Here is a 13091-nt window from a genome sequence, read left to right as displayed (position 1 = left end):
TGTATACATAAGAACAATACAAATAATGTCTTGCATATGATGAAAGGAGGTTCAACCTATGTAATCTTTTATTTGAAGGAATTTATTATATATCATTTGTGTCTTTGTACTCTAATCTTCGATCATTCCCATCACACTTAATCGAAATAATCCTCAATATCAATGTCGGGGTTTAGCAGCTCTTCACCGTACACGGTAAGATCCATCTGGTTTAGAATTAGATTCTCAAAGGTCTCCTCAAGGTCAGTTTCCCCAATCAGCACTGCTCCAACCATCCTGCCTCTGCTGAGAACAACCTGGAAGAAAAAGTACAGCTGATTATGACTATGAAAACGATATTGTTTTAGAAATTAACTATATAATTAAGACTGATACCCATGTTTGACGTGAGGCAGCAGTAGCTAAAACTGCTGACATCCATTGGTTCAATTCGAAATGGATGGATGGAAGTATATAGTCGGTGTTTAAATGGCTCAAGTTAGAAGACAGTCTGGTTTTTTTTATACCACTTTTTAAAAGAAATCTGCAGATTTTTTGATTTTTACATTTAATATATTGACAAGATTGTAAAGCATGCTTAAGATCTGGGATGTCAAGAAACAAAATATCATTTTAATCCATCAACCTGCAAAAGGGAACATTCCTTTGGCTTGTGAACTCCAGGGAACCAGACTGAGAGACAAAATGTTCAAATCAAAGAAACCTGTAAGTGCAAGGAACATTCCAAAGCTACTGCAATACCCTACTGACAAGTCATCCACGAGCAGAATAACTTAGAACTAAATAACTTGCAAGATCAAACACTTCAAATTTGACGTGGCAGAAACAGAGGGGTGTGAAAGAATCATCCCCTTCCATAAATAATTTATGTAGTCATCAATTAGCGTAAAATGTTTTTTTGTTATTGTCGGTATTTCATGGGGTTGAAGGAAGAATTGGACATGGGAGTGAAAAGCACTATTATAGACCAGGTGAACAAACTTATTTATTTTCCCACAGCACCACTGATGACTAATATGGTGAGATGGTAAATGGTAACGCTTTCCAGCACCTTTACGGTACCCCACAGCGTTTTACAAAGGCCTCTATGTTCACCCATTCACACACCCATTCACAAACCAATGGGTGGCTGCTGCCATGCAAGGCGCCGCCAGCCCCATTGGCAGCAATTTAGGGTTCAGTGTCTTGCCCAAGGACACTACGACAGACTTGATGGAGCAGGATTTCATCCGCCAACCTTCCGGCCATTGGACAACCCGCTCTACCTGCTGAGCCACAGTCGCCTCCATGAGATATCACATGGTGTGATGACACATCTTGAAGTCAGTAGCAAGACACCCAGAAGCGTTTGTTTAGTCTAAGATGTATTTTTCACAGTATATTTGGTGAGTAAAAAATATATTTTAAAAAGATATATAGTTTCATTTGGCTTTTGAGCATTAAACTAAGCTGACCGATGATGCATTTTTTTTTTTATAGACTTAAATGACCTGAAAAGAGGACAAATTCTGAATATGCCACATCAAAGCAGAATGGAATTATAGCGATGGCATCCCCTTTCATTTTCGGCTTCTCTTGTTTGAACAAACAATCAGCTGATACCCGTCCCGCTCCAGGCTCCATGGAAAAACAGACACTTGCTTGACAGGGATGCAAATTGAGTCATAGGCTCAAGGCCGCAGGCTCACAAGAATGTTTAACCGGAGACTTTGAAACTTATGAAATCAAGCAGGAAGATAAAATGTGTTTAATTGCTGCTGGTGAGAAGGGAATGACAAGACTTGACAAAACTCTTATTTATTACCTTCACATACTCCAGGCCTTTGGTGCAGCGAACCAGCAGCTCGTGGTCGGACCCCAGACCCTGCCCATTGAACTTTCCCAGCAGGACCACCTGTGGAATAAACAGCACAGACAAAATGAGTTATTTAAAAAGTCACAGTGATACAGTTGATGTCTGACAAGTGGACTTATTGTTTAAAGGTCTCGTGTCATCATTGTCATTTCCAGGTTTTTATTAAAAATCCAAAAATGTTTCCAAAATTCCCCTTTATGATGAAGAGAATCAACAACTGGCTGGAGTTGTTGTCACCAACCCGTTTGGCAGGCTTGGATTTGCATATTGCAGAACCACTACTACCTTGTAGTTGAAGAATTTGGTGATGTGCGAGAAGAGCTCGAAGCAGAAGTCCAGCTCTATGGGTTCAGACAGGACACACGCCGCCATGCAGCGGCCAGCATACCAGCCCATCTGACGGGCCTGCGTCCACAGTCGCATCTAGACCAGGACAGACGTGCACGCACGCGCGCACACACAAAACAGGCAGCATGAGACACTTATTGGTTAGTCAGCCTCGGTATGGACTCTTGAACAAGCTTGACAGTTGCATGACTAAAGTAAAAGTGCATGGACTATTAAAACTTCCTCTTTTTGACCATAAATGGCTCCTTTCAAATCAGGCAAATGGGGGAATTCACAAGATGTTGCACAACATATTTTGGGCTAAGAATAAAACAAGTAAAATGAAAAAAAAAAAAAAAAACATGCATGGGAAAAATGGATTTGTTTTTAAGTTAAAAAACAAAGAAAAACAAAAACAAAACTTTTGTTATAAAATTTCATTCTTGTGAAGTTTTGTCAACTTTAATATGGTGTTTTTGTGATAATCGCAAACTTACAAAATTGTTTATTTGACAAAAAGAAAAAACAGAGCCTTTTATATGACACATTTTTATTTATGTGTCGAAATGCAAAGACAAAGACAAGACTTTATTTGCCCTGCAATTTCAAAATAGAGTGAAGAACCTGTTCCTTGTTGACACGCTGGAAGTAAATTCAACAAGACGTTACATCATACATATTATCAACCACTAGTTAAAGGTCAGCAGTAGTTCACACATATATTTTTATGCCGTCACTCTCTTAATAATTGACGCCATCGCCTCAGCAAGGGGCAAATCTGATTGGTTGCCAACGGTGGTGTCAGCGTGCAGGAAGTAATGACACACCTTTGCCCTTGACACGTGCACAAGTGACACTAATATATGATCAATCCTTTTTTTCTCTACCTTGCTAATATATTTCTTTACTTGGTTTAAATTACTGTTTGATCAAGGTAAGGTCGTTGTGTAAGCCTTTCGAGTTTCCAACCACACCTGCACACTTCTTGTGCCTTTCTATTGCGAGAGATATGCATACACATTATTCTATTTCATACTTGTATATGCAAATCATTCTAATTCAATTCTTGGGTTCTTTCATCTCCATAAGTTAATTTTATTTTTCAAATTCCGTTACATGATGATAATATGATATATATGTAAGACCCTGGGCAGAAAACCTGTGTTCTATGTTGATAATTCTACCTGCTGCCAAAATGAACTGTGTTCCCAGCACGCCGTGCACACATCTCCTGCTGCATACACGTCCGGCTCGGAGGTCAGCATGTGATCGTCGACCTGCAGGCCGCCGTCATCAGCCAACTTAAACTGGAGACAAAAGCAGAGTAGCATGAGTATACATTAAAAAAAGAAACAAACAGTCAATGTGCATTTTAAGTCATGTTAGGTGAACAATAAATTATACACTGTTTGAAGGTACACTATATGTGAAGGAAATCAGGCTGTAAAGCAGGGAGATAAGCACTTTCGTGCCATCTAGGAGCATGGCCAGCGAAATGTGAAGAGCCGGGGACAGTTTGACAACCTGTTTTACTGCTGCACTTAGCTGGGTTGAAGTCAAACGACTGTCTGGAGGACGTTCAAAGGTTTTGATGACGTTGTGCCGGTGTCCTTTGCTCACCTTGTTGCCAGCGAGAAAAGGCTCAGTGTTTGGCACAACGCCCGTGGCGCTGGCGACAAAATCACAGCCATACGTCTTCCCATTGGTGAGCTGGACGTAAACCGGCCACGACCCCGACCCTGCGGAGGAGTCACAGCGTAGGGAATTCAGAAAGTAGGAGTGGCTGGAGGATTGGTTCAAAAACGTGCACGGGGAACAAAGGTGCCGACCTTTCTCAGGCCCGACCGTTTGCCGTGGGGAACGGAGCTGCTCCTCTGAGGTGAGGATCTTTTCCACCTCACACTGGTATTCTAACAAGACACTGCGGGACACCTGAACCAAAACGGGGGAAAAAAAAAAACCCAGAACAGCAGGTTAGAGGCATGCAGATAAGTTCCGGAGTGATCTACTTCCAAGAAGACGCACATGAATGCTGAGAACCAGCTTGAATCCCTGTTTTGGGAAGTGGAACAACAGGCCCGGCCTGTATCAGGTGACATTATTCTTTCAAACATTGATTCAACTCAAATATGTGTGTGGGACAAACTTGGAAATGGTGAGTGTTTTGTCCAGCGGAAAATTTATTACAGCCCAGTTTTCCAAGGAAACAATAAACTCTATTATAAATGCAAATTTATATATTTAAAAAACAAAAACACAAACTTGAAAAGTTTGTGTGACTAGTATAGAGAAAAAAAAAATCCATGTCTAGTTAACAGTGTGTAACTTTGTACAAAGAAACATTTATTATCACTTTAGCAAACAACATAAATACGCTGGAAACCTTTCATTATACCATCCATTGTCAATAGTCGGCAGCTCATTCTTCATTTTGCATTCCCAGAGGAAATGATGAGGAAAAAGCACCTGACAGGAAACAGCTTATCTGCAAAACTACCCACATCAAGCTACATTTTCTTCTCTGCTCTTAGAAAACACATTTCTAAATAAGTGCTCTGCTAAAGTATTTATATACTACTGTGTCATAAAATACTTCTTGGTATTAATTTTATTGTTGTAGGATGCACTCAAAGTAGTGACAACGCAAGTGAAAAAATATGAAAAAAAACAAAGATTTTTCGATGAGATTAATTGTGATGATTATTTGATTAGACGGACTGTGTTCTGAAGGCTTTGTCAAAGCAATTCCAAGTTAACCTTCCTGGTTGCCGCTGGACCATCCAACAACAAATGACAAACTGGACAATCTCACCTGCTCTGCTCCCCGGAGAGCGATTCCTTCATGCCAGTCTGGCCCGAGTGCGCTGCCAGCCTCTGTGGAGCTGGAACCGTGGCCTCGTGCGTTTCTATCTGGACATTTGCACATCAAACTTAACACACAACTCAGCAGGCATTTGTGTTTAGTTAAAAACATTTCAAAAATTGTGATTGGTTACACATCAATAACAACCTGCTGTGAAAGTCTGAGGCTCTCCCGGTGCCACTTCCTCAGTGGTGTAGCGGGTTCTCTTGCAAGGAAGCAATTTTTCCGGTTTGTCAACCCTCAGCGATGGGATCAGGAACTCTGCTGCGCCAGCGTCGAAGAAGGTGTTTCCTATGGCTTTATCCTTCACAGCCCAGACCACCTCACAGCCCTCCACCTCATACCTGTGCATACAATAACCAAACATCAGAGGTTTAGTACAATCAAGTTTTATGACAGCACGCAAATAAAGCACCTTGTATTAGAGGCGTTTTCCACTAGAGGGTACCGAGTGGTCAATGTCTGGTGAGGCTGGCCGGTCCAGCAGATGCACAAACCTTAGCGCACTGCAGAATTAAAAACTATTAGGGTAACTTAAATATGTTTATGTATAATGTACGTATTATGGACTTTCTGGGTATTACCCTCTCTGATATAATAATCGAACTGGGTTATTAATCTTGAATAATGCTTATTAAATGGTTTCCCAGGCCGTCTGCTGAACTTCTCCACTACTCACACTAATTCCAGGGCGATCCCTCCGTTACCGATGACAACAATTCTCTTTGCTTTGGAAATATGCTTTTGAAATTCCTGAAACACAAAAAGACAAGAGCTCTCTAAAGTGTTATACCCCGTTTTATACTAACCATTAAAAACATTCATGATCTCTCGTTTGTCAAAAAGAAAATCCATCCTACATGTAAAGCTCCTTTTGCAGGAGACTATAAACAGCGGGATAAATATTATGTTGTATTATTAGTATTCAGTATTATTAGTATTAGTATTCTGAGTTAGACTGCATTCTGGGAGGTTAAAAATAAATAAATAAATAAAAAATAAAAGATCTGAAGGTGGGACCATAAACGGCAGCATTAAAAAACAAACTCTCAGGGGAGAACGATGTACCTGGGCGCTATCTGTGTCCCGAATCCCCAGCACATAAGGGTTGTCCTGGGCTAGGAGCTTGGGTTTGCCGCCGCTGCAGATACACAACTTCTCGTAAGCAAACACACGGCCATCAACCGTTTCCACAGTCTGAAAATGGACAGGAAACCTAAGTTACACGTCAAAATCGAGTAAATGTCAAAAAGCCAGGTTCACCCACGTGTCCACAAGATGGCAGTATTATGCAGCTGACGGTCAGAAGAGCGTCAATCTAAAGTGGTGCCGAAAAACACAACTAACTGCAATATGTAGTTCTATATCTGTCGTACACATTTGCATGGACCCTTTACAATATACAGACAATATTTGAAAAATAATAAGCTATGATTATGAAAAGATATAATTTTTTTCTGAATATGATACTTGCATGTGTTTGTGTATCAAGCGACTTGACAGCAGAGTGGATGACTGTAAGGTTGGGAAATTTATCCTCCAAAGTGCTGGACGGTTGCTCCTCAACGTCAAACTCCTCGAGTGTTTGGGAAACCTAGGTTGTCAGTAAGATAACCAGTGTGAATCGAAAGACACTTCTACAATTTACAATCAGTTGATATCTTATATAAGGAAACTCGTCGTCACAGTCGTGTCTCACAGTCACACCATTTTTCTCTGTCTTTCGCGCATTCTAACCTGTTTGTAGTTGGTTACAGCCTTAATATGAAGTCCTGCTGTTATTAGAGCAACGTCGCCCGAAGGGATCTGTGATGCTAGCTGTCAAGAAAGATGCCGTTTCAATGCACTGCATGGCACATTGCATTAGTTTCCCCGAGCGGTCAAAAAACTTTCACACGAACACCAACATGTTCAGACGAATTCACTTCACCTGTTCGACACATGTAACACCTGCGATGCCGCCGCCGATAACCATAAATCGAAACGATTCCCCTTTTTTATCAGCCATCCCTTGCATGGGGGTTCTAATAAGCTTGCGATATCCAGCTAACACTAGCTTGCGGCTATATTTTTAACACAAGCAGTTCGCTGTGTAGTCTGATTCATATTTTGAAGTTTTCTTATGATTTTGTTTTAGTTTTGAGATAATTAATGAACGCACCAAATGCTTAAAAAAAAACAACTTGCTAAAAGAAGACAGCACTTTAAGCACGCGAGCTCTTATAATACATCTGTGGGCACAAGACAGGGGCAAAGCGTTGCTTCCGTGTTTACAATCAACTACGGCAAGCCGTAGAGCCAATGTTTTTAGCGAAGTACTATGGATGGTATGATGTTACATTAGTACCAGGTACCAAGGCTAATCCAGGACAACCGTGAACTGACACGACAAGTGGTTGATAAAATACAACTTTACACTAACACTCGATGAAATTGGACACAATACTTAGATGGTTAGTTAGAGCTCTAGTTTAAGCTCTTCATTTCTGTCAGAGATCACTTTAGGTCTAAGAAATTCTGTCAAAACATACATCTGTCTTGATTAATGCAGTGATAAAACACTCACCAGCATATACTCGTTAAAGTACAGTGTCATTTCTGGTTTGTTTTTTTTCTAACACATTCAAGTAATACGTAGATCTTGACATGATCCCCCTGACATGATTCACTGTCTGGCGTTCGGGAGATAATGGCTGCATTGTTTTGAATTCATTAGCAGAAGCACTCATTCTATTTTTGAAAAAACCTTTTATGCTGCCGTGAGCCACGTATGGGAGTGCTTCTGCCAGATTATCAGGTCACTGGTAATCAAACACGGGTTATTGTTGTGCGTCATTCTTTCCGTTTTGATTTCCGTCATGTTACCCGGGATGACTTCCCACAAGTGGGCAACATATAACTATACAACAAATAAGGTGGAATATGATATTTCAAAGCTTTTTTTAAATGAAAAAATGATAGAAATCTTAATTTATGATTTCTATATTTTTCATGAAATTTGTTTGCCGGCCTATAACTAAAACCATTCTGTTCCGAACATTGATAAAGTCATCATTACCAATCCAGTCCTCCATAGAAAACAAAAAGGCATTGATGATGAAAACGTATTTTCAAGAGTATCTGAGCTAAGATGACAGAATGTTTCGTGACTTAAGACATTACTTACAAACGGTGCCAATAAAAATATAGTTGCATTGTAGTCCAAGTTAGAGATTTTCAGAAATTTTGGTAAAATGGTAATGTAAAGTTGCCATATGAGCATCATTGCATTCCTTTGTGCTTGCTAAAAATAACTCCCTGTATAAGCCGAGCCTTTTCCCATACTGCTATCTTAAATTCCATTGTAATCAGTTTGTGGACATTTTGTCCTTGATTCTCAAAATTGGCATGATCCTTCTTTTTATAGAAAGCCTGTCAGTACACATGTTTCTTTCCAGTCAGCAAAGCAATAACTCATGCTGACGATAGACAATTGGTCAAATCAAATGACATAGCCATCAAGAAATTGGACATTTCATTTGGGTGACCCGTAGCACCACGTGAACTCCCACATTCACGTGATCATTCTTGCAAATTCTCATGCAAATGCATCCGATTTCCCCCCCTTTAGATGAGAATCAGGATGGAAAGTGGTAAGTTTTACCTATTTATGAAACAATTGTTTCACAACTTATGTTTGTTTTGTTTTTTGAAACAGTACAACCAGAGTCACAACACACAATAAATCAAAGGCACTACTTTTTTAAGATTAGAAAACAATGAAAAAAACTTCATATTTATTATCATCATCATCATCATATTTATGAAAGTCACTCCAACAATCAGTTATATAATGCATCTGGTTATATCATTAGAGCAGATCTGGGCGTACTGCTGCCGGAGCTCCCTGAGTTTGGCACTAGAAAGGCAGGTAGACGGGTGGCTGCATGAGCTCTCGCTTGCCGTAGGCGGCGGAGCCCACGTTGGTTGGAGCGTAGACCGTTCCAATGGTGTTGCTGGAGCGCACGAGGAAGTCCGCTAGTCTTTGGGTGACACAGGTGGCTGTGTTGCACTTCCTCTTCTCGATATGGTGGCTAGAAATCCATGAAGGGAGACAAAGGAAACGTGGCGAGCCAATTTGAGAGAGGGAAATGATACGAATAAATATATGAATAAATGAAAAAAAATAACAAATTACTTGTGTGTAAATTAGTGAATGTGTGTGTGTTGATATAAAAAAAGAGTACATGAGCCCCAACTTGATATTTCCAGGCTCACCCATCATTGGCGTTCCATCACCTGTTCATGGCCGAGAGCCCTCGTTCAGACCGTGTGGCAATGAAGTCGAGGAAGGGGTTGGACATTATCCCAGGCGCTAACCAGCCTTCGCCGTCTGTGAGAGCTCTTTCCTGCTCGTCCAATGAGCTGGGGCTGAAGTACCTGAGTCACAGAGTGGGGGGAAAGTCAAACGGTGTCACGCAGATAAATTATGAACAATTCAGGAAATTTTGTGCCAGAGGAAGAAATAGCCACTTGGCCCCCACCTCCCCAAGTTGAGAATGAAACACTTTTCTGCAGATGGCGACACAATAGGCCTGACACAACGCCTCCGGAGTAATAAGAGCCGTGTTCATCCCTCACTCAGTAACACAGCCCCTCTCATCAGGATGCACGTCTCTGTCTGATGTCTCATCAGCATGACCGGAACGGAAAATATTTTGACCTCCTTTTCATCAGACGTCAGGCTGTTGTGAAACTATTTCACGGGTGGCACCGCAGGGGCTCACCTGTAACTTGGCGCGGTGGTGACGCAGCGAAGCAGCACGAGCAGGATGAGAAGAAGCAGTGGCACCCTCAGGCGATACATGGCGGGGGAGGACTGACCTGGATCAGAATGGCGAGACATCAGACTTGGCGGTGACATCACCAGTCACCCAGACTAAAGGTGAAAGCTTTTTAGGTATTCTGAACATACGCCATCACTAAAGGATGGATTTAGGGATGCAGGGAATTCATTATTGTCATCATCTATTAGGTATCATTCAATATATGCAAATATATATATATATGTATATATGTATATATTATATATATATATATATATATATATATATATATATATATATATATATATATATATATATATACATATATATATATTACAACCGGTATAAACAAATAGCTTTAACAGCTCTTCTGATTTGATGGCCGTATTTTGTAATTATGTTACCAAAGGACACATTCTCTTATGTATTAAAATCACCAAATTTTGCTAATGTATTTAAAAAATAGTTTATGTGCTCACCACAGCATCAACATTTTTATTTGTCATCAATTAATCATTCGTTCATACTAGGGAATGTTTTGTTATTTAATTTAGCAAAAAAGTACCTGTATTCAGTGTTATTTGTGAAGCTATCAAAGCAGGTCTTTCAAATATTTTTTTATCTGCCAGTACAAATCATTTGCATTCAAATATTTCCATCACACACAAAATGTATTTATTTTTTATATATTTACTTTTTATTTTTTTAAATATTCTACTTAAATAAAATACATCTTATAAATAACAAAAATCAATCTGCCTTTACCTCAGTGTTTTCAGAAAGTTACAATTAATAAAAAATAAGTTCATTACTTTTAATAAAAATAATTGTTTAATTCAATATTCACAACTGCTCTGTTTTAAATGACTAAAGACTTGATTGGATTTGAACATTTTAAATGAGCTAAATGAAAAAAAGACAAAAAACAAAAAACAAAAAACAAAACCCTATTAGATCTACAGGAAACATCACATCCACACCTGGGAAAGCCGAAGATCTGTGCAGCAGCCAAACAAACAAACAAACAAAAAAAACATAATGAAGAAAGCTCACTCACTTTTAGTTGCTGTGCGTTAGCCGGGTCCTGGTCTGTCAGCGGAGCGGTAGAGAGTTTGCCAGACTGTCAAATGAAGCGACTCCAACAGTTATAGGCTCATCGCTCAAACCACTTGTGACATCAGCTCCCTCCAAATATAGCCGTGCATGTTCATTTACAGAGGACGGGGGAGGACGTGCACGGGGAGGTGGGAGGGGGAGCAGGAGGAGGAGGAGGGGGAGGAGGAGGAGCAGGGGCGCGTGAGGGTGAGAGAGGGTCTCGCGTTTTCCATATGCATCATTTGCTGCAGCTTCACTGACGCTCCTGCACATGTGCACATGCAGTCAAAATGCAAATTCTCAGAGTGCAGACGCAAAACTCATGGCCGTGCACGACTTTACCCACGCCCCCCTTCACGTCATCATCTCCATCACCGCCTTCGTCATCAGTCCCAACCTCGCCCGTGATGGGACTGACCCGTCAATTAAACCCACACGGGGGAGACCGGAGCTGTCTTCCTGTTTACTTTGAGGAACATGGTGAAGTTTGAGGTCTCCAAACTCTGGCCCCCGGCTGCCTCCCTGTGGGACCCTGGCCGGCGCTGAATAATAAATGTGAAAATGAATTCTCATCAATAATGAACAACCTCTCATTATTTCGACAGGACGTGTCACAAACAACTGAGAGGGAACCAATTAGTGGGGCGGTAGTAAAACTTGAGAGCGTCACTTTTCACTTGCCTGACCTGACCGGTGACTAGTGTGTGCATTTGTGTGCTGTGGTGTCATGCCACACTGATCGAACAGAAACTCCACCCAGATGCCTTCAGTTGCATGGGATATTTGTGCTCCTCATTTGTTTTCTGTACAATGCAGTGTAAGATTCAATGGTCAAATGAAAAGTGCCCATAAAATGTAATTATGAGACAGATAGTAATTCAAAGGGATGATACGTATTGGTAACGACCACAATATTGCAGTATTTGCCTCCAGGCTGCGAGCGACTGAGAAGTGCGGTGTGGTTTCCGCCGCAGCTCTTGCACTTGCAGAGTGACGGCGAAAGTCCTAATGGACGCATCACACCCCCATAGCTGCCGAGGTCCCACACGCACCTCCCTGTGTTTCCTGTAAGCCTCCGCAAAAAGCCTGATCAGTCTGTTAGGGAAAAAGATGCTCCTCACATTTCATCCACTACTTGTGTCGGTTATGTAATTGCATAAAAGCGCAAAACGATGTGGAGATGCAAATTTGTGACGTCAAATGTAAATTCAGCTAAACAATGGAATGTAGCGATGTCGAGGTGCGATCTGACTGTCTGCACTTACATCGGGGAATGTCAAAGACTTTTGATATAGCATACACCTTCCAATTATATCATTTACCCTGATTTGAATGGGCATTTAGGAAGATCAATCAGCAGAACTGAAGTAGAGGCAAGACCAAAGAAAAGAGGATGCAAACGTGGGTGTTGCATATGTAGGCTTTTAAAATCTATTTTTGAATGCTATAGTCTGGGGAAACAGACTATATTATACAATGCTGTGCAAATAATTTAAGGACAATCCTTGGTAGCTTAAATTAAGACCAACTTTGGTTGCTGCGAATTGCAGCCTTAAGAGTAGGAATACGCTAATCTCAGTATGTATGTCTTTTACAAACGATATTGAATCAAGTGGGATCCAAGATCCAAACCCATAATGTTGGGATGACCTCAGCAACTGTAGTCCTTTGAATCCAACTCCAACCCACAGCTGGGCTACAAGTTCACAATGTACGCCCCATGATGCATCAGTAGATGCAAATTAATGTTTCCTACAATGCAATTTCCTGCACTGGAAAATTAACAGTCACAGCAGTTTGTTGGAGAACCTTTCAGTCAGAAAGGCTGTGGGGACTGTGTTTTAACAATTGCTTCTCAAACTTGGTTTTTAGTACATTTGAGAGTAGCATTTATTTTGAATGTTGAATGATGCAGCTGTGAGCCGCTAAAGCTTTAAGAAAAAAAAAAAAAAAAACTTGTTATTTACTTGTGCGTGCAGGAACCGATGGAACAAAGGCACCCTCTCCCACCAACCCTCATACCAAGTGTACCACCCTAAATCCATGGTGATGCGCCTGTTGTTTATGAAAACTAGCATTGTATACAGTATACATGTTGTAAGTGTGGAAATTGTGATGTCAATTTGCACTTTTGCAATATTAACCA

At 40.7% G+C, this 13091-nt stretch overlaps 3 protein-coding genes across 4 annotated transcripts in view; 1 reads left to right on the top strand and 2 right to left on the bottom strand.

Annotated features, from left to right (window-relative positions):
* Positions 1 to 13091, top strand: part of rpap3 (RNA polymerase II associated protein 3) — a 196419-nt gene that overhangs the window by 9347 nt on the left and 173981 nt on the right. The gene's annotated exons all lie outside the window — the stretch shown is intronic.
* pyroxd1 (pyridine nucleotide-disulphide oxidoreductase domain 1) lies at positions 51 to 7319 on the bottom strand. Of its 2 annotated transcripts, none has more exons than XM_076051761.1 (13): positions 6976 to 7317; positions 6783 to 6863; positions 6520 to 6639; positions 6114 to 6242; positions 5725 to 5798; positions 5193 to 5389; positions 4995 to 5092; positions 4012 to 4114; positions 3803 to 3921; positions 3367 to 3489; positions 2141 to 2278; positions 1805 to 1894; positions 51 to 296 (listed from the first exon to the last, which is right to left on the bottom strand). In XM_076051761.1, the coding sequence occupies exons 1-13, from the start codon at positions 7060 to 7062 to the stop codon at positions 138 to 140; spliced, it is 1518 nt and encodes a 505-aa protein (XP_075907876.1). In that variant the 5' UTR covers positions 7063 to 7317; the 3' UTR covers positions 51 to 137. The 2 variants fall into 2 exon arrangements, with proteins under 2 accessions (XP_075907876.1, XP_075907877.1); XM_076051762.1 differs by lacking the exon at positions 51 to 296 and adding an exon at positions 510 to 1715 and having other exon boundaries at positions 6976 to 7319.
* On the bottom strand, positions 8833 to 11308 carry iapp (islet amyloid polypeptide). Its single transcript, XM_076051780.1, has 4 exons — positions 10908 to 11308; positions 9812 to 9908; positions 9324 to 9464; positions 8833 to 9118 (listed from the first exon to the last, which is right to left on the bottom strand). Exons 2-4 carry the CDS (start codon positions 9889 to 9891, stop codon positions 8944 to 8946), a joined length of 396 nt encoding a protein of 131 aa, XP_075907895.1. The 5' UTR covers positions 9892 to 9908; positions 10908 to 11308; the 3' UTR covers positions 8833 to 8943.

Source organism: Nelusetta ayraudi, unplaced genomic scaffold (assembly GCF_046127955.1).
Source record: "Nelusetta ayraudi isolate G7.1 ecotype Tasmania unplaced genomic scaffold, CSIRO-AGI_Nayr_v1 ptg000135l, whole genome shotgun sequence".
NCBI lineage: Eukaryota > Metazoa > Chordata > Actinopteri > Tetraodontiformes > Monacanthidae > Nelusetta > Nelusetta ayraudi.
The sequence above is the reverse complement of the archived record's forward strand: the minus strand, read 5'-3'. Positions and strand labels throughout refer to the sequence as shown.

Bases quoted from the DNA above. Each gene is read 5' to 3' on its own strand.
- pyroxd1 (XM_076051761.1), bottom strand. From the start codon at position 7,062: ATGCAAGGGATGGCTGATAAAAAAGGGGAATCGTTTCGATTTATGGTT. The intron at 6,640-6,782 runs GTTAGAATGCGC...CTGACAACCTAG, and splicing joins CTGTAACCAACTACAAACAG to GTTTCCCAAACACTCGAGGA. The intron at 1,895-2,140 runs GTAGTAGTGGTT...TTTATTCCACAG, and splicing joins CCAAATTCTTCAACTACAAG to GTGGTCCTGCTGGGAAAGTT.
- iapp (XM_076051780.1), bottom strand. From the start codon at position 9,891: ATGTATCGCCTGAGGGTGCCACTGCTTCTTCTCATCCTGCTCGTGCTG. The intron at 9,465-9,811 runs GTGAGCCCCTGC...TCTGTGACTCAG, and splicing joins ACCACCGCGCCAAGTTACAG to GTACTTCAGCCCCAGCTCAT. The intron at 9,119-9,323 runs GTGATGGAACGC...ATGGATTTCTAG, and splicing joins GGGCTCTCGGCCATGAACAG to CCACCATATCGAGAAGAGGA.